The sequence below is a fragment of the Mobula hypostoma genome, chromosome X2, assembly GCF_963921235.1.
Source record: "Mobula hypostoma chromosome X2, sMobHyp1.1, whole genome shotgun sequence".
NCBI lineage: Eukaryota > Metazoa > Chordata > Chondrichthyes > Myliobatiformes > Myliobatidae > Mobula > Mobula hypostoma.
The window spans coordinates 33,804,281-33,825,868 of NC_086129.1; the positions used below are offsets into that span (position 1 = coordinate 33,804,281).

The window sequence follows — 21,588 nt, forward strand, 5'->3', positions numbered from 1 at the left end:
ATTTGGAAAGTACATCACTGACTGTTCCAGTGGCTAACTAGCTGGCTATATGTGACCTTTTTGCTGAATTACTACCCACTTACGTATAGTCCCAGAAGTATAATCTGGTGGAGTATTGTCTGGATAGGAAGGCAATTGAAATGTTTACCAACAGCATTCCATACAGAAGAACACACAACCAACACTAGAGTACACAAACAACACGTGCTCATTAGTACACATCCTGTGACCAGGACTATATTTTAATAAAGGAAGAACAAAATGGCATATAATTGCTGCAAATTATTTTATTATTTACAATTAGTGTGTGGGTGCACATTGTATGATATATTTATACAGTTATATGCATTTTTGCAACTGTTAAAATATAGAAAGCTAAATTTTATTGTATCACTAAAATGTGCAACCTTTATCTTCCATCCAGTGTTGTTAATTTGAGGAAAGGAAGGTCTCAGCCTCAGGGAATTGATAATTCCCTAGAAACAATCAGTTTTAGGAAAGAGATCTCCAAAAGAAAACAGGAATATGTCTGTTCATTTTTACCTTTGTGTGTCAGTGCATTCATGATTGGTGTGACAACTGGCAAATTGCAGTTTCACAATACAAGCAAAGCCCATGAACTTTTAACTTCACTTACTGCAGCTATGCTATATTTGGCAATATTCATAAATTCAAACAGAATCACTTTTTTATATTTTTCTGAAAATGTGTATTTATTTACACTGCTTTACAGCCAACAACAAGAAGAGAGATTTATGGTGAAACTGAGACATGTATTTAGGTAATGAGATGGGGTTTTGTTTTGTATCAAATAGGAACATCAGAAATTTACACTTTGGACATAATCATGTGATGCTAGGCAGGAATGGCAATATCTAAAACATGTTTTCAAAAGTTTTACTACCTTTTTTTTTTGCATTTCAGGGACACTATTTACATCAGGAAGGAGCAGCAGACATTAGCTCCTGTACACTTTGTGACCCAGGGATGTACTGCAGTGTGGCAGGTCTTTCTGCACCTGAAGGACCCTGTCGGCCTGGTTATTACTGTACTGGAGGTTCCAATACTTCCATTCCAGTGAGTCAACACAGCTAAACTAATACCAATTCAATATTATATTTTCAAAAGAACTTTGACTTCTATAAGATACGTTATTAGGTGTGACAGACATTTTAATTCAGCGGAATCTTCTTATGATTATAGTGACATATTTTGTCCAGCATGTTATAGTCCTAAAGTTAAACAACACAGAAACAGGCCCTTCAGTCCAATTCGTCAATACCAACCAATTTGTCTACTTGAGCTAGCCCTATTTCCCCGTGTTTGGCTCATATCCCTCTAAACCAGGGGTTCCCAACCTGGTAGGGGTCCATGGCATAAAAAAGGTTGGGAACTCCTGCTCTAAACCTTACCTATCTATGCAGTTAATCATGAACACAAGAGACTCTGCAGATACTGGAAGTCCAGAGTAAAAACACAAAATGCTGGAGGAACTCAGCAGGTCAGGCAGAATCTATGGAAGGGAATAAACAGTCAATGTTAACTGTTTTGTGTGTGTTACTATCCATATAGTTGTCTAAATGTCCTTTTAACATTCTAATTGTACCCACCTCTAACATTTGGTCTGAACCAAATGAATTAGGAAGAAACATTGTTGAGAGTTTTTGTTCAAGGAACTGAAAGTATTAATGTTTACTGCTGGAACATGATGTCTCTATGATAGATTTTCGGCTGCCAAAGGTCGTTGGTGATCTAAGCCCTGGCCCATGATGCTTCCCCCATTGCAGTTGTGGATTCAGTGTTTCTCTGAAGAGCTGGCTCCTACCATGTCAGCGTTGCTCAATACAATGCAGGGTCCCTCTGAGCACGTGACCAGCTGCACTGACAGAACGGCTCTGACAACCGGCGAGGCCTCATCCACAGCTCACTAGTGATGCTGATGGCCTTCACAATGCAAATCCCTCAAACCTGTTAAACAAGTAATAAAAATGTTTTTAAAAATCATTAAAATTATTGAAAAAGTTTTTGAGGTGGGAAAAAAATAAAAATACATTCTTAATCACAAATAATTAATCTAACTAAATCAATTCAAATAATTAAATAAACATCTCTACTCACCTTTCTTCAGCCAATCACTCATGTTCATTTCTTTGGGGCTACTAGTGGGAGATTACCCTTTCATGGCTCAGAGGACAGATCTCCCAGCCTGAGAATTGACAGATCTGTGGAGATTCACGCTGCTTTGTTGGACTTTACAATGAGTCCTCTGGTGCAGAGGACTCTAAGTGGGAGACTGCTCTCCAGCCTCTAATCAGGAAAGATCTCAGTAGCAGATCAGCTCTTTAATATTTCACGGGCTCATTTTGAGATTTGAATACAATTATTAGCTCAGACATTGAATGCTGCACTGACAAAATAGCGTCTATTGACCTGAGACACCAAACTGAGGCTCTACTTGCCATGTCAGGTGGTATAACACAAGCAGCAGAAATTACAAAGAAAGATTTACCACCTAACTAGCAATAAAAACAAACTTCTGGAGGAAATCAGTGGATCAGGCAGTATCGGTAGAGTAGGGGTTCCCAACCTGGGGTCCACGAACCCCTCGGTGAATAGTAGCAGTCCATGGCATAAAAAAGTTTGGGAACCCCTGCTGCAGAGGGAAATCGAGTGGATGTTTCAGGTTGAGATCCTTCATCCAACAGTTTTTTTCGCTGCTAAAGCAGATTTACTGGTTATCTCACAACCTCCCCTTGTGGGCATTTGCAATATGCATATTGTCCATTATATTTGCATACATTGCATCAGTGACTACATTTCAACAGTGTGTCACTGGCTAGGACGTGCAACTGGTTGAGATTGTGAAGTCTGCTGCAAAATGCAGGTTCTAATTCATTGCATTCAAAAACATATAACTGGAATCTAAACACAGATGTGTCGATTTTCAGTTTTGCTTAAAATGATCAATACTGAAGATTTCTTCTAATGATATATTATTGTTTTGGTAGGTGGCAATGCCATTTGGTGACATTTGTCCGGCAGGTTATTATTGTCCTTTAGGAACCAAGCATGCTTTTGAAAACCCATGCCCAGCCGGGACATGGAGTAACTTTACAGGTGCCCAAGATATTGCCTTGTGTCTTCCATGCACACCTGGATTTTCCTGCAGCCAAACTGCACTCACTCATCCCAATGAATTATGTTCTCCAGGTAGGAAATTTGCTTTACTGTGACTGGGAGTAATTCAGTTGCTTTTTTCACATCTCTGTGAATTTCATATTAATTGTTCACAATAGGTTTTTATTGTAAGAATGGAGCAAAGACCTCAAGGCCGTTGGATGGTGAAACAGGTGATTTGTGCCCTAAAGGTTACTACTGTCCAGAAGGTACAACAATGCCTATACAATGTGAAGATGGATCTTATAACAATGCCACAGGTAAGCAGCTAAATGAATGGAATTTATTGGTTTTAACCATCGAAATTTTAAAATGTTATGTTTACTGATATTAATTTAGAAAACAAGATGTTGAATGGGGAATTGATGTGACGCTTTTATCTGGCTGACAGCTATCTATACTTGTAATGTTGTAATCGATTAAACCTATCAAGCATCCAAACACATTGTTTACTTTTATTCTGAATGTAGGACAAGAGAGGTGTTCAGATTGTCCTCCTGGATTTTACTGCGTCAAAGGACATGATGTAAGACCCTGCCCAGAAGGGCATTACTGCTTAAAGAACATGGGAAAAAATCTTCTGCCTTGCCCACCAGGAACTTATAGTCCAAATACAGGATTGAGCCAACTGGAACAGTGTCTACAATGCACTGCGGGTTAGTTAAACCAATGGGAGTTAAGAGCAAAACTAAACTGGTGAAAAAACTCAACAGATCAAGTAGCATCTATTGAGGCAATGCCTCCGCCTCAAGATTTCCCCTCCACCTCTCTGACCTAACTCAAACTGCCCATCATCTTCTGCCAGTGCTGCCTATCACCTACCAGCCTCTGTCTTACCCCTCATTCTCACTACTATCGTCCTTCTGTACCTTCAGTCCTGTTACAGGATCTCAATCTGAAACGTCTGTCAGCCCCCTGCCTTCACAGATTTGGTTTGATCCTGCGAAGTTCTTCCAAAACACTGTTTTATTGCACCATATTCCAGCATCTGCAGTCTCATGTGTTTCCAAAAGCAATTCAACTTGCTGAATCAAAAAGCGTAGAGAAGAATGGAGACACCAGAGAGGACAGATGGTGGGATGAGGAGAGAAAAAGGAAACAAGCTGCTGAAAGAACTCACCAGATCAGGCAGGTTCTGTGGAGGCAAAAGGATATCAAGGTTTTGGGCTGAGATCTTTTATCTGGACTGGAAAGATGAACATTACATCTGGTACAGGAGAAGACTTCCCAAAGTGGATTTGTATGTGAAGAAATTGGATTTCACTTTTTATTGTGCATTAAACAAGTGCTATATAGATTGCTGACACCGAGGCCACGGGAGGCAGACAAGTGGGTCACGGTTAGGAGGGGGAAGGGGAAAAGTCAGGTGATGGGGAGTACCCCAGCGGCTGTGCCCCTTAACAACAGGTACTCCTGTTTGAGTACTGTTGGGGGGGACAGCTTACCCGGGGGAAGCGACAGTGGCCGTGCCTCCGGCACAGAGTCTGGCCCTGTAGCTCAGAAGGGTAGGGCAAGGAAGAGGAGGGCAGTTGTGATAGGGGACTCGATAGTAAGGGGGTCAGATAGGCGATTCTGTGGACTCAGTCCAGAGACCCGGATGGTAGTTTGCCTCCCTGGTGCCAGGGTCCGGGATATTTCTGATCGTGTCCAAGATATCCTGAAGTGGGAGGGTGAAGAGCCAGAGGTCCTGGTACATATAGGTACCAATGACATAGGTAGGAAAAGGGATGAGGTCCTGAAAGAAGAATATAGGGAGCTAGGAAGGGAGTTGAGAAAAAGGACCGCAAAGGTAGTAATCTCGGGATTACTGCCTGTGCCACGCGACAGTGAGAGTAGGAATGCGATGAGGTGGAGGATAAATGCGTGGCTGAGGGATTGGAGCAGGGGGCAGGGATTCAAGTTTTTGGATCATTGGGACCTCTTTTGGCGCAGGTGTGACCTGTACAAAAAGGACGGGTTACACTTGAATCCTAGGGGGACCAATATCCTGGCGGGGAGATTAGCGGGGGCTACTGAGGTGACTTTAAACTAGAATGGTTGGGGGGTGGGAATCAAATTAAAGCGGCTAGGTGTGAGGAGGTTAGTTCACAACAGAGGGATGGGAACCAGTGCAGAGAGACAGAGGGGTGTAAAGTGAGCATAGAAGCAAAAAGTACAAAGGGGAAAAGTAAAAGTGGCAGGCCGACAAATCCAGGGCAAGCATTAAAAAGGGCTAAGAGAGTTGTAAAAGAGCGCCTGAAGGCTTTATGTGTCAATGCAAGGAGCATTCGTAATAAGGTGGATGAATTGAAAGTGCAGATTGTTATTAATGATTATGATATAGTTGGGATCACAGAGACATGGCTCCAGGGTGACCAGGGATGGGAGCTCAACGTTCAGGGATATTCAATATTCAGGAGGGATAGACATGAAGGAAGGGGAGGTGGGGTGGCATTGCTGGTTAAAAAAGAGATTAACGCAATAGAAAGGAAGGACATAAGCCGGGAAGATGTGGAATCGATATGGGTAGAGCTGCGTAACACTAAGGGGCAGAAGACGCTGGTGGGAGTTGTGTACAGGCCACCTAACAGTAGCAGTGAGGTCGGAGATGGTATTAAACAGGAAATTAGAAATGTGTGCAATAAAGGAACAGCAGTTATAATGGGTGACTTCAATCTACATGTAGACTGGGTGAACCAAATTGGTAAAGGTGCTGAGGAAGAGGATTTCTTGGAATGTATGCGGGATGGTTTTTTGAACCAACATGTCGAGGAACCGACTAGAGAGCAGGCTATTCTGGACTGGGTTTTGAGCAATGAGGAAGGGTTAATTAGCGATCTTGTCGTGAGAGGCCCCTTGGGTAAGAGTGACCATAATATGGTGGAATTCTTCATTAACATGGAGAGTGACGTAGTTAATTCAGAAACAAAGGTTTTGAACTTAAAGAGGGGTAACTTTGAAGGTATGAGACGTGAATTAGCTAAGATAGACTGGCAAATGACACTTCAAGGATTGACGGTGGATATGCAATGGCAGGCATTTAAAGGTTGCATGGATGAACTACAACAATTGTTCATCCCAGTTTGGCAAAAGAATAAATCAAGGAAGGTAGTGCACCCGTGGCTGACAAGAGAAATTAGGGATAGTATCAATTCCAAAGAAGTAGCATACAAATTAGCCAGAGAAAGTGGCTCACCTGAGGACTGGGAGAAATTCAGAGTTCAGCAGAGGAGGACAAAGGGCTTAATTAGGAAGGGGAAAAAAGATTATGAGAGAAAACTGGCAGAGAACATAAAAACGGACTGTAAAAGCTTTTATAGATATGTAAAAAGGAAAAGACTGATAAAGACAAATGTAGGTCCCCTGCAAACAGAAACAGGTGAATTGATTATGGGGAGCAAGGACATGGCAGACCAATTGAATAATTACTTTGGTTCTGTCTTCACTAAGGAGGACATAAATAATCTTCCAGAAATAGTAAGGGACAGAGGGTCCAGTGAGATGGAGGAACTGAGGGAAATACATGTTAGTAGGGAAGTGGTGTTAGGTAAATTGAAGGGATTGAAGGCAGATAAATCCCCAGGGCCAGATGTTCTGCATCCCAGAGTGCTTAAGGAAGTGGCCCAAGAAATAGTGGATGCATTAGTGATAATTTTTCAAAACTCGTTAGATTCTGGACTAGTTCCTGAGGATTGGAGGGTGGCTAATGTAACCCCACTTTTTAAAAAAGGAGGGAGAGAGAAACCGGGGAATTATAGGCCGGTTAGCCTAACGTCGGTGGTGGGGAAACTGCTGGAGTCAGTTATCAAGGATGTGATAACAGCACATTTGGAAAGCGGTGAAATGATTGGACAAAGTCAGCATGGATTTGTGAAAGGAAAATCATGTCTGACGAATCTCATAGAATTTTTTGAGGATGTAACTAGTAGAGTGGATAGGGGAGAACCAGTGGATGTGGTATATTTGGATTTTCAAAAGGCTTTTGACAAGGTCCCACACAGGAGATTAGTGTGCAAACTTAAAGCACACGGTATTGGGGGTAAGGTATTGGTGTGGGTGGAGAATTGGCTAGCAGACAGGAAGCAAAGAGTGGGAATAAACGGGACCTTTTCAGAATGGCAGGCGGTGACTAGTGGGGTACCGCAAGGCTCAGTGCTGGGACCCCAGTTGTTTACAATATATATTAATGACTTGGATGAGGGAATTAAATGCAGCATCTCCAAGTTTGCGGATGACACGAAGCTGGGTGGCAGTGTTAGCAGTGAGGAGGATGCTAAGAGGATGCAGGGTGACTTGGATAGGTTGGGTGAGTGGGCAAACTCATGGCAGATGCAATTTAATGTGGATAAATGTGAAGTTATCCACTTTGGTGGCAAAAATAGGAAAACAGATTATTATCTGAATGGTGGCCGATTAGGAAAAGGGGAGGTGCAACGAGACCTGGGTGTCATTATACACCAGTCATTGAAAGTGGGCATGCAGGTACAGCAGGCGGTGAAAAAGGCGAATGGCATGCTGGCATTTATAGCGAGAGGATTCGAGTACAGGAGCAGGGAGGTACTACTGCAGTTGTACAAGGCCTTGGTGAGACCACACCTGGAGTATTGTGTGCAGTTTTGGTCCCCTAATCTGAGGAAAGACATCTTTGCCATAGAGGGAGTACAAAGAAGGTTCACCAGATTGATTCCTGGGATGGCAGGTCTTTCATATGAAGAAAGACTGGATGAACTGGGCTTGTACTCGTTGGAATTTAGAAGATTGAGGCGGGATCTGATTGAAACGTATAAGATCCTAAAGGGATTGGACAGGCTAGATGCGGGAAGATTGTTCCCGATGTTGGGGAGGTCTAGAACGAGGGGGCACAGTTTGAGGATAGAGGGGAAGCCTTTTAGGACCGAGGTTAGGAAAAACTTCTTCACACAGAGAGTGGTGAATCTGTGGAATTCTCTGCCACAGCAAACTGTTGAGGCCAGTTCATTAGCTATGTTTAAAAGGAAGTTAGATATGGCCCTTGTGGCTACAGGGGTCAGGGGGTATGGAGGGAAGGCTGGGTTCTGAGTTGGATGATCAGCCATGATCATAATAAATGGCGGTGCAGGCTCGAAGGGCCGAATGGCCTACTCCTGCACCTATTTTCTATGTTTCTATGTTTCTAGTCTGGTCTCCTTTATTAAAAAAAAAAGCAAGCTCGGGAAAATTTGAAAGGTCTTTGAGCTATGGAGCTTTGTACACTGATTCATTAGTAGAAACAGGCCCTAGATAGCTGCCATCAGGAGCTGCATGCATCTGCCTCGTCATTGATGCACTAACAGCCGGAAAGTGAGGCAGTGCTTGAAGGACACTTCCAATGGCACCCTGCTATGAGATGAAGTCGCCCATTTAATGTAGTGCCAGAAGTGATCCCATGCTACTGCCAGTGCCAGGCTGATTAAGGGGCAAGTGTTTGCAGTGTACAGCTCACAGATAATTTACAGAAGGCTGTGATCATCGAAGATACAGCACTGATCAAATTTCCAAGCTGATGACAACTAAACCCTGAGGTAAAAAGGTGTTGAAGTGACAATGGAAATGACTGTATATGCTGGCTTAATCACAATCCCTACACAATAATCTCATCGTTACTCTCTGAGTGACCAGTCAAGGTCATAGGTTGTTTCTAAAAGCTTCAATTTCTGCTGCCATTGAAATAAATGAATGTCCTGTGATCTATGATGTCGTTAGGTGTTTCATCAGATATATTAAGAACATAAGAGAAGAAAGCATTCAGCTCCTTACTCCGCTCCACTAACCATTAAATCATTGGTGGTCTTCCAGCACCTGCTTCCCCGTACTAATCTCATGTCCTTTGATTCTCTTCATGCATAGCCATCCATGATCTAAGTTTGAATCTTACACAACAGTGACTTCCTGTTCAGCACTATTTGACCCAGTATGATCTAAGCCAGGAAAATCTTACTTACGGTAACTGGTCTGATTTGTAGAGAACAATGTCGCCATTGAGTTGTCATGCACGGTTGAGCCCAGAGTAAAAGACTTCCACTCCTTCCCAAGTTGTGTGTCTCCCCACCCTCAAAGAGCTGCCCACACCACTATTGCCTTTTCTATTCCAGAAACATGTTGTTCTGGGCATTTAATGGTATTTTCAATTTCTGCAAACAAGTATTTGTCTCTTAAACATGAGAAAATCTGCAGATGCTGGCAATCCAGAGCAACGCACACAAAATGCTGAAGGAACTCAGCAGCTCAGGCAGCATCTGTGGAAAAGAGTAAACAGTCGACATTTCTGGCCCTCCTCCCAGACTGGAAAGGAAGGGGAGAAGTCAGAGTAAGAGGTGGGGGGAGGGAGGGAGTAAGAAATACAAGGTGGCATGAACATTGTTTTTTTTGAATTTCTGGTAATTGTCCCCTCCTCTCCTTCACTATTCCACTCTCACCTGATCTCCTTACCTGTCTATTGCCTCCATCTGGTTCTCCTTCCCTTTCCCTTTCTTCCATGGTTTTCTATCCTCTCCTATCAGATTTCCCCTTCTCCAGCAGTTTATCTCTTTCACCAATCAACTTTCCAGCTCTTTACTTCACCTCCTCCCCATCTCCTGGTTTCACCTGTTACCTGCCACTTTGTACTTCTTCCTCCCCTTCCACTACCTTCTTACTCTTACTTCTCCCCCTACTTTCCAGTCCTCAGCCCAAAATGTCTACTTCCTACTCTTCTCCGTAGATGCTGCCTGGCCTGCTGAGTTCCTCTAACATTTTGTGTGAAATACTTGCTTCTGATCAGTACAAGGTCATTTCACATTGTACAGAATTTGCAATATGCATATGCAGAATGGTAAATGTATTATGAATTGTAAAGCATGCTTACTGTTTTGTTTCTATTACATCAATGAGTCGGTGGGTATTAGATTCCTGAATGAAAAGATTTTTCTAAGTAGAGCAGTTGGACACACTGTTCTTCATTACTTACCCCTCAATAACTGACTGGAGGTAATTGTGCAAAGTACTTAATATTGAATAATAAATATTATCAATATCTCAATGTTGATTTCTACTTTACAGGGATGTTTTGTGATGCTTGGGGATTAAGAGCTCCAACTGGCTCCTGCCATCAAGGATTTTTCTGTTTAACAGGTTGAGTATTTGTTTCAATTTAATTCTAATCCTATTTCATTAGGCAGATCTAGAGGCACTTTGAAGATATTTAATAGATCATGCACACGTATCAACTCAAACTAGAGTAGAAAGAAAGCCTTCAATGAAGACACGAACATTTAGTTAAATTGGAGAAATGGGCCATTCACCAATAAAATGTTATGTTAATAGCAAAACCAGAAGAGGGTGTTATTGGGTGTTTGAGTTTGTCTAATTCCAGCTGAGGGAACATGGAAGTCTGTGCACAACTAAAACATTTTGTTTTAATCATATTAATCTTGTATGCTTCTTGGTGACCAAGATCCAGTTAGAGGCGGTGACATTTGTATCTCTGCAAACAGTGACTGTACTATGTTAGTTTCTTTCATCATGAAGTAAAACTATTTCCATGAAATTAAGTTTATGCAGAGTGCTTGGGTTAGGCTAGGTTAATATGCATAACATTTCATTTTCTACCTTATGATTTGTTGGATTGCATCAGAATGTAATTGATTCACATGATTGGTAAAATGTGAAAATAATCAGAAAGCAACCCTGGATTAACTCTGAAAGCTGCTTTCTCTATTCACTGGAATATCATGCTTACAAAATAATCATGCATTTAATTGTCTTTAGGCGTCAATATTGGAAATCCAAATGGCAACCACAGTACAGGTGTAGGAGGGCCCTGTCCAATGGGACACTATTGCCCATCAGGCACAAGTATTCCTCTGCCCTGCCCAATAGGTACATATTCTGACCAGTAAGTACAATGTTTGGACTAAATTTTCCCTCCTAAATTAGTCTTAGATTTTCACAGAGCAAAGTCCTTAAAAGCTTATTTCTGTCCTGATAATTTTGTTCATGCTCCTCGTTCTAGTGTAGGATTAGTTTATGGCTGTTCCTATAGCATTTACTTGTTAATATGTAATTTTGTGGGCATAATTGCGGCTGTATTTTGACAAGAAACTGAGATCAATTTGTATTACTGACAATTTTCTGTCTGTATCCATTTTTCTGTATCACAGATTATATCTGTCAGTAGCATCTAACTGTACATTATGTGGTCCAGGAATGTACTGTGCATCTACAGGCTTGGTGAAACCTTCAGGATCTTGTGAGGCTGGCTTCTTCTGCTTGGGTAATGCCAAAACACCAACACCACTGGGTAAATTCATTTTTAAATATTGATTGATGCATTATCCATAAAGCATTACATTTTCTAGAACTGTAAACAAAAAAAAAAATTAAACTTTAATTCAACCTTTTCAACAGTCCTGCATAATAAATGGGAAACCATAGCATTTGATCAAATATTGAAGTCGACAAACATTGACAAAAACTAAATCCTTCTGATGATTGACAAGTACATTTCCTTATTTTTTTTGCCGCTGCACCAAATGAAATGCATCTCACTAAAGATTGGTGATTTGTATGAACTTGTGAATCTGACATTCTAATCAAGGAAAAACATAGTTTTTATAGTGGTTGCCATAGTAAGTTTATTATCAAAGTATGTATATTACATATACTACCTTAAGATTCATTTTGTTGTACGCATTTACAGGAAAGAAGAAATGCAATAGAATTTACAAAAAACTATACCTAAACAGACAGAAGCTGATAAACAGCCAATATGTAAAATAAGACAAACTGAGCAAATAAAAAAAATTACGAACACGAGAACATAAGTTTTTGAAAGTGAACTTTTGGTTGTAGATCAACTCATAGTAGAGATTAAAGTTATCTACACTGATTCAGGAGCCTGATGGCTTTAGGGTAATAACTGTTCCTGAATCAGGTGGTGTAGGACCTCAGACCTCTGCACCTCCTGCCTGATGGTGGTAGCAAGAAGAAGGCATGGCCTAGATGCTGGCAGTCTTTGAGGATGGATGGTGCTTTCCTGTGGCAAAGTGCTCCACATAAATGTACTCAATGATGGGGAGGGCTTTACTGTGATGGACTGGGCCATATCCATCACTTTCTGCAGACCTTTCCATTCCTGGTTAATGGTGTTTCCATACCAGGCTGCAATGCAACCAGTTAGGATACTCTCTACTGTGCACCTATAGAAGTTTGTCAAATTTTTAGTGACATGCCAAACCTACACGAACTCCTAAGAAAGTAGAGATGTTGTCATGCCTTCTTTGTAATGACACTTATGTGCTGGTCCCAGGAGAGATCCTCTGATATGTTAATACAAAGGAATGTAAAGCTACTGAACCTCTCCACTACTGCTACCCTAATGGGACTGGCTCATGGACCTCTGGTTTCTTCTTCCCGTAACCAATAATCAGCTCTTGGGTTTTACTGATGTTGAGGGAGAGATTATCATTGTGGCACCACTTAACAGATTTTCAGTCTCCCTTCTATATGCTGATTTGCCACCACCTTTGATTCAGCCAACAACAGTGGTGTCATCAGCAAACTTCAATATGCCGCTGCAGCTATACACAGCCACTCAATCATAGGCATTAAGTGAGTAAAACAGAGGGCTAAACACACAGCTCTGTGGTGTAACTATGCTGATGGTGAATGTGGAAGAGATGTCATTGCCAGTTTGTATTAAATGGGGTCTGCAAGTGAGGATACAGTTGCACATGGAGGTACTGATGTCCAGGTGTTGAAGCTTGGTGATGAGTGTCGAGGGGACAATGGTATTGAATGTTGAGCTGTAGTCAATGAAGAGCATCCTGATTGATGTATCGTCCAGGGTTTCAGAGCTGAGTGAAGAGCCAATAAAACGGCATCTGCTGTCGATCTTTTGTAACGGTAGGAAAATTGGAGCAGATCCAAGTCGCTTCTCGGGCAGAAGTTGATATGCTTCACAACTAACCTTTTGAAGCATTTCATTGCAGTGGTTGAAAGTACTACTGGACAATAGTCATTGAGGGAGTTTACCATGTTCTTCTGACAATGACAAGCTGTCCGCTCTTGACTTTGTGCCTTTTTCATTGAGAAGGTTGCAACATTACAATCCAGTAGGCCAGATCTCACTCTCTGTTGTGAATAGTTGTAATTGGAACAGATAGCATTTTGTCATTGAACAGTTAGATCCCACACTCATGCACAATCAAAAGCAAAAATCTTAGACAATGCCAAATTCAGGAGGTCAATCTTACTGAGATTCTTCAACATTGCATGGACAAATTCTCTTGATTTTCATTCCAAGTCAGACATGATGGGGAATTCCAGACTCCAAAAGGGATTGAGGGAAGGTTAATTGTATTGCTAAAAATTATTTGCGTTACTTGATGTTGTTTGATTATGTTGGGGCAAAGAGCCTGTTTCAGTACTGTATAAACTCCATGTGTTTAAATGTTTTAGATAACTTTGTTTTAAAATAATTTAATGTCTTTTATTATCTCCCCAATGATAAATATGTATAAATATTTGTGATATTATGTCAACCTGAGCCCTGTATGGTTCCATAATACGTGACAGTCTGTCAACCTTGGAGCTGAGCCTATGGATATGGTAATGCATTCATATGAAGGCACTAATGGGAAACTAATGGTGTTCCTGCTTTGTACTAAACAGCACAAGCCATCTCCAGCAAGAGTTTGAAAGTTGAATGTGCATCAAGATTAAAGCTCTTGACTTGCAGATAACATAGTATCTATTTTGAAGAACATACAGTATTTCTATTGCATCTTAATCCACATGTGAAGACATCACTGACACAAACAGTTTGAACTGTATTTCTTGCTTGACCATTGTTTCTATAGTTTAACCTTTACTAATTCTTTTGGGATGTAATGAACCAAAAAGAGATGTCTTTTTTCTTAGTTGATCCAAGGTAAACACGCTTCCAGTGTCAAAAGAAGAAAAGATGACAATACAGATATTTCTAAAGAGGAACATCTACTGATTTGTATTTATATTGGTGTTCTATTTTTAGGTTCAGATGACAGTGGAGGTCTTTGTCCTGTCAGTCATTACTGCCCAACAGGCACCGCTCAACCCATACCATGTCCAGCCGGAACATATAATAATCTAAGCGGACAAGCCAGCTGCTTCCCCTGTGCTTTGGGGTATTTCTGTCCAGAGAATACCACCACTTACACTGGCTTCCCTTGTCCTGCAGGATTTTACTGTCCCAATGGTGAGAATGACACATTTTTTCATTTAGTGTCTGTAATGGGAAAACGGCTTTGGCTGCATTTGAGATAAGTGTAAGCCATCTGTGTTGATTGTTCACTTGAACCTCATTGAGGCACTGCACTCTGATTAGTCATGGGGTTATTGATATTTCCAGCTCATTTAACTGGAAAGACCTGATTGTCAAAGAACTTGCTCATCATATTAGGAGCCTTGTCAGACTGAACTGGGAAGAAAAGCTGTGTAATTGGGGAAGTTCAAATGTTCAAAGGTACATTTAATGTCAGAGAAATGTACACAATATACATCCTGAAATGCTTTTTCTTTACAACCATCCATGAAAACAGAGAGTGCCCCCAAAGTGTGAATGACAGTTAAGCATTAAAACCCCAAAGTGCCCCCCCAGTTCCCCTCTCTCCCGCGGATAAGTGGCAGCAAGCAGTGATTTCCCCCTCTCCCCACTGGCAAAAAAAAGCATCGGCATCTGCCACCGAGCACTCAAGTGTGCAGCAAAGACACAGACTTACAGTATGCCAAAGACTACGCGTTCACCCTGTATTCAACATACCACAGGTTCTCTCCTTCCCTAATAAGAGAGAAAGAGACATCTTCGTTTCACAGCAAGAGGGGAGATATAACAAACAACTTGCTGGTTTACAATGTTAAAATTCCGTTCCGTCGCTTTTTCTGAGCTCTGTGTCCAAAGATCTCAGGTGTCTGGGCACACAGCCTAAGACCTTCCAGCTCCCACGACACACCAGTCTGTCGGGACACCGACCTTCGATCCACCCGTCTCCAGAGCCCCGAGATCCTAGGCCTCCAAAGGCGAGCCAAACTCTTAGGCTGCGCCCTTGGCATGTTGGGTAATGGCCAGTCATGAAACCCATGAGCGGGTCCCATTCCCACAAAGAACTGAAGTCAGCATGTAACTCCAGGTCAGGATCTTCAAAAGAACCCTGAAAGGGAAAAATAGAGCTATTAAAGATGGAAATAGAGCTGTTTCCATAGATGCAGGCATAGGAGTCACCAATCAGTGCCATCTTGACTAAGCTCCGACCTCCACTGTTGTTTGGTATGAATTAGAATTTAAGCACTATTATATGTTACAGTATATTGAAACAAGATAAGATGAGTACATTTTAGCTAGATAATTACTAAAGGCAGCATGTTATTGTTGCTATTAGTTGCTTAGTTGATAAAGTATTTATTGACTATACAATATAGTAATTCTTCTGGGCCATATTGGTAACAGAAACATGGAGTTCTATTCTTTATTTTCAGGAACAAAACATGCTACACAATTTCCCTGTCCAAGGGGTTACTATAACCCTGAACCAATGACTCAAAGCTTGGACAGTTGTTTGCCCTGCCCTCCAGGGCACTACTGTGAGAAAGAAAAGCTCGCCACTGTATCAGGAAAATGCAAAGCAGGTGAGTGCTTCACCCAGCTTACGACAACACCATCTTACAAAAATTCAGTCTCCAAGTCAGAAAATTGTGGGCTCAATAGCTCTTCCAAAATGTGTTCATACGATCAAGGCCTGATAACTCAGTGGAGTGTTGTTGGAGAGCTATATGTATGCAGATATCTTCAAAAATGCTCATTTATTTAATAAAGATTCAGGTGTATTGTTTCAACTTCAGATATTAGCAGTGATTCCAAGGGAACCTGTATCTAAATTGTCTTGGTATCGAAAAAAATCTTTCATGCATTTCTGGTTAAACTTATTTGATTGCTGAAAGTGAATATATAGTGGAAAAAATGTGAGTGCTAGCGTAATGATAAATATGAGTGCAGTAGTATATTTTCCAGTGGCTGGGACTAGTTGCTATTTTACTGCCTCAACCATGTATGTGCATCTATAAGATTTTATGTATTATTGAGAACATTAATCAAATGTGGAGCCAGCATTCAGATCTGTTCTGCTATGCACTACAAACAGCACAATGATAGCCTTTAGCACACACCTCCCTTTAAGAGATGCAGGTGGTTCATCAATTAGTACAAGCTACAATCAGTAAGTGGGTGGGTCACCTAAAATTCCTTGCACCCATTTAGTGATTGTAGATTCATCTGAAACAAGTCTGCAAACCTGAGGATCCATGTTACTTGTCCACAAAGACATGAAGCATCAAATAAACATGATACTTCTTTGGGATCATCAGTCTTCAACTGAATAGTGAAGTCAGTATAATAATGCACAAAACATAATTGTGACTCCTGAGAAACTGAAGCGGTTGGAGTATGAGATCAGAATCGGGTTTATTATCACTAGCATTGATCGTGAAATTTGTGAACTTAGCAGCAGCAGTACAATGCAATACATAATAATATAGAAAGAGGGGAAAAAAGTAAATCAATTACAGCAAGTATATATGTATATTAAACAGATACATTAAAAATAGTGCAAAATGGAAATAATACATATATTAAAAATTGTGGTAATGTTCATGGGTTCAATATCCATTTAGGATTCATATAGCAGAGGGGAAGAAGCTGTTCCTGAATTGCTGAGTGTGTGCTTTCAGGCTTCTGTACCTCCTACCTGATGGTAACAATGAGAAGAGAGCATGTCCTGGATGCTGGGTGTCCTTAATAATGGATGCCGTCTTTCTGAGTCACTGCTCCTTGAAGATGTCTTGGATACTACAGAGGCTAGTACACAAAATGGAGCTGACTAATTTTACAATTCTCTGCAGCTTCTTTCGGTCTTGTGCAGTAGCCCCCCCCCCCCCCATACCAGAGAGTGATACAGCCTTTCAGAATGCTCTCCACGGTACATCTATAGAAGTTTTTGAGTGTTTTTAGGTGACAAATCAAATCTCTTCTAACTCCTAATGAAATATAACCACTGTCTTAACTTCTTTATAGCTGCATTGATATTTTGGGACCTTAGAGATCTTGACACCCAGGAACTTGAAATTGCTCACTCCCTGCACTTCTGATCCCTCTGAGGATTGATTTGTGTTTCCTGAAGTCCACAATTAGCTTTTTCATCTTCCTGGTATTGAGTGCAAAATTGTTGCTGCGACATTACTTAACTAGTTGGTATATCACACTCCTTTATGCCCTCTCATCTCTATCTGAGATTCTACGAACAATGGTTTTATCATCAGAAAATTTATAGATGGTATTTGAGCTATACCTGGTGTGACAAGAATACACATAGATTAAGATGTAGCTGTCCTGTGCTGGCACCGGTGGGATCAGCAGTTGGTCTGCCACCTGTCTTCAGGAGAGAGAGAGATAAGGAAAACAATGGAGCAGCATTCGGAGATGTTAATGAAGGAAGGAGAGCTGTCAAGATCGGCTCCCCCTTTGAACCCTGAACTGTTTGAAGTGATGGACAGGCGATACCCCAGCAGGGGGATAAAAAGGGACAGGTTTGCTAAGGCAGGACACACACGACACCCGAGGTAACAAGACCCTGGAAGCGGTGCGCCTCTCACAAGTCGGTGGGAAGTACCGGGCCATAAACGCACAGGGTGGAAAGGCACGATCAGCGGGAACCTGGTGTGTGTCCACCCTTGCCTGGGTGCTGGGTTCAGTGCAGGGAAACGATCGTATCCGGAAACGGAGGGGTCACGGTCGGTGACCTCAGATGACCTCACAAAGGACTCGCCTGAAAGCTGACTGCGAAGGTCTGTGTGGAAGCCTTGAATATTCATTTGTTTTGCTCTCTCTCTCTCCCTCCCCCACATTGTCCATCTCCCACGGCAGCGAGTACTGCGAACTGAACTGAACTTTGCGTTACTTTGAAACTGGTCATTTACCCCTAGACAATGATAGAGCTTGATTGATCCTGTTATCTTAATTCTGTGTACATGTATGTTTATCATTGCTGAACTGTTGCATTCATTATCCTTTTGATTAGAGTACTGTGTTGCTTGTTTCTTTAATAAAACTTTCTTAGTTCTAGCAATCCAGACTCCAACTGAGTGATCCATTTCTGCTGGTTTGGCAACCCAGTTACGGGGTATGTAACATAAGTGGGGTTCTCGTCCGCGATTTTGAACGCTAAATTTGGGACGGAGTAAATTGGTTGGGTCAAAATTCCCGAAAGAAAGAAAAGACAAACAGCAGAAATGGAGGCTGAGGAATTTATAAAGACGCCGACCTTGGAGGCATTAGAGGATGCCAGGAAATCGGAATTGGTAGCTGTGGCCAAACTGTTGAATCTTGTTAAGGGGAAGTCGACAATGAGGAGAGAGGAGATACACAGAGCTATCACAGAGCACTATGTATCTAAAGGTGTGTTTCCCCAAGGCGAGCTGGAGGTGGTGTCTATTGAAAAACCTGCCGGAGACGCGGTATACAGCTTGAAAAACTGAGACTCGAGCACGAGTTCCGGGTACGGCAGTTAGAACACGAAGAGAAGCAGTTAGAAAGGCAGGAGAGAGAGTTAGAAAGGTGGGAGAAAGAGAAAGAGTTAGAAAGGCAGGAGAGAGAGAGAGACAGTTGGAGAGAGAAGAGAAAGAGAGGCAATGGGAGCGAGAAGAGAGAGAGAGGCAGAGGGAAAGGGAATTTGAGCTGGAGAAGTTAAAGATAAGGGCCGAGCAGGGGCTCATGCCGAACCAAGGTGGAGGGTTCCAGGCGACCCAGGAGGTTAGGCTGGTTCCCCCATTTGACGATACCGATGTGAATCGGTACTTTCTCCATTTCGAAAAAGTGGCTACAAGTCAGGACTGGCCGAGGGATAAGTGGGTTGTTTTGCTTCAGAGTGTACTGAAAGGGAAAGCCCAAGAAGCTTACTCAGCTTTGTCCGCGGAAGATGCCCAGAGGTATGAGGTGGTGAAGGAGGCCATCCTCAGGATTTACGAGTTGGTCCCGGAGGCATACCGGCAGAGGTTCCGGAATGCGAGGAAGCGGTGGGACCGCACGTATTTAGAGTTTGCCCATGAGATGCAGACATATTGTGAGCGTTGGTGCGCCTCGAAGGGGGTAGAGGGGGATTATGATAGACTGCTACAGCTGATCCTGATTGAGCAGTTTAAAGGTTGTGTCCCTGAGGGTGTGAGACCCTACCTAGATGAGAAAGAGGCAGCCACGTTAGCCGCAACTGCTAAGTTAGCGGATGAGTATGCGTTGACGCATAAAATGAAGTTTGCCCCGAGCAAAGGCTACCAGAAGGGTAGTCAGGACGGCGGGGAGAGTCCGCCAGAAAAGTCAGAAAGTAAGCCGGGGACTAGTGAGAAGGATAAGGTAGACCGGGAGCAGTCTGGTAGGAAGTCTCCTGGGGTCGTCTGTTATAATTGTGGGAAAGTCGGACGCTTTGCATCCAGGTGCTTTGCCCCAAAGAAGGAGACGGGAAAAGGAAAAACGGCGATTTTGACTGGCTGTATCGAGCTGGTAAACGAACCGCTAGGGAAGGAAAGGTCTGCCAAAGTTCAGGAAGGGCGCGAGGTTTATCTCGACCGGATTGGTGTCAGTGAAGGAGGGGTTAAAACCAGTTCCAGTGTGGATCTGGAGAGACACGGGAGCGTGTCAGTCACTAATACTGAAGAGTGTATTAGAGTTTAGCTCAGAGACCCAGACTGGGGAGGTCAAGGTCAAAGGTATTGGAGAAGGGACAGAGACAGTCCCTTTGCACCAGGTACACTTACAAAGCAACCTGGTCTCTGGACTAGTCACGATCAGGGTGAGGTCTGAATTACCGACGAAAGGCGTGGAAGTCTTGCTCGGTAATGACGTCGCCGGGGGAATCGTGTTCCCAGCAGTGAGATTGAAAGGTCAGCCTGCCAGCATTGAGGCCCCGCCCTTGGACTCACAGGTTCATCACGGGACCGCGGTAGTAAATTTAGCTGAGACGTTTCTGCTAGCCTTGTACGAGAAGGGGGTAGAAAGTGAAAAGAAGGAGGGTAGTGAGGGAGCTGGGACAGACGTAGCATTAGCCAGGAAAGAATTTGTGCAGACGCAGGAGCGAGACGAGGGGCTGATGGTTTTGGCAGAGACAGCTCTCTCTGACACAGACTTGATAAGGGAACTAGTAGGCTATTGTGTGGAGGAGGAAGTGCTAAGGAAGAAAGGGAAACCAAGTACCGTACCCGCAGATGAGGAATGGGGGGTGGTGCAAAAGAGTTATGGGGTTGAGATTTTTAACCTGGCCCACAAGGTACCCCCCGGTGGACATTTTGCGGTGCTGGAGGAAACAGTTGGTGGAATCATGAAAGAGGTTTACCGGCTGCCCAGGGGGAAGGATGTTATTGATTATGACCGACGCAAACTGAGACGGTCACAGGCTTTTGATATGCTAACAAACCTAGTCGGTGTTAGCGCGGAAATCAATGAAGCTAGGGTTCCCCCGATAAGAGAAAAAAACCATCTTGAAAAGATGAGTATGGTATCGACCAGATGGGAGAAGGCTATTGTTTTGGCCAGGTCTGCTGATAAGGTCTCTCCCTTAATCCCCGAACAAAGCGACTCTTTAAGAGAAGTAATTAAACAACTCGCACCCGTGTGTTTGATTGTCCCGAGGCGATGCAAAGAACTGGGACGTTGGGTGGTGTCTGTTACACTAGGTAAGCCTAGCGAGCAACAACCCTATAGAATGAGTAATTCAGTGACTAAAGGGCTGACGAACACAGAGGTGTGTATTGGCAATTTAATACGGCTGTCTGAAGCCAGCTTGATAGTGAACCTTGAAAAAAATGAGTTCGGCCACACGAAGGTCACTTACCTGGGAATTGTGGTGACACAGAGGCAGCTGGCAGCGATGCAAGCTACAGTGCAGGCTATCGCTGACCTCCCAACCCCGACTGACAAGAGGGCCCTCAGAAGGCTCTTAGAGATGGTGGGGTACTGTAGGAAGTTTTGCAATAACTCTGCGGTCACTACCCCTCCCCCTCCTACTAAGCCCTTGCGAGAGAAAACTAAGTCGGAATGGGACGACCCTTGTTATTGTGGTCCGGGACAAAACCAAATGAGAGGTTACATTGATCGCAATTCATCAGTGTTTTTGGCCACTATGAAGTTTGCTAAGTTGGAGCCTGGTCTAAGGGATTATTAATAACACATATAAAAGGAACAGAAAATGTGATGGCTGACTGTCTGTCAGGTGTTGACAACTTCAAACTCGCTGTATTAGCCAAATAGCTGATAAAGATGTATATTTGTGTGTGTATCAAATAATGTACTCATGTTTGTAATTTTTACCCCCCCCCGGTAAAAATCCTTAAAGGGGGGAAATGTGACAAGAATACACA

General features: G+C 42.7%; 1 protein-coding gene across 1 annotated transcript in view; it reads left to right on the forward strand.

The window, feature by feature from the left end:
• Positions 1-21,588, forward strand: part of LOC134340877 (uncharacterized) — a 51,775-nt gene that overhangs the window by 19,648 nt on the left and 10,539 nt on the right. Inside the window, exons 7-10 of the mRNA XM_063038450.1 lie at positions 925-1,077; positions 3,009-3,210; positions 3,297-3,437; positions 3,648-3,703. Coding sequence (XP_062894520.1) covers positions 925-1,077; positions 3,009-3,210; positions 3,297-3,437; positions 3,648-3,703 — 552 coding nt within the window. The remainder of the gene's footprint in view (positions 1-924; positions 1,078-3,008; positions 3,211-3,296; positions 3,438-3,647; positions 3,704-21,588) is intronic.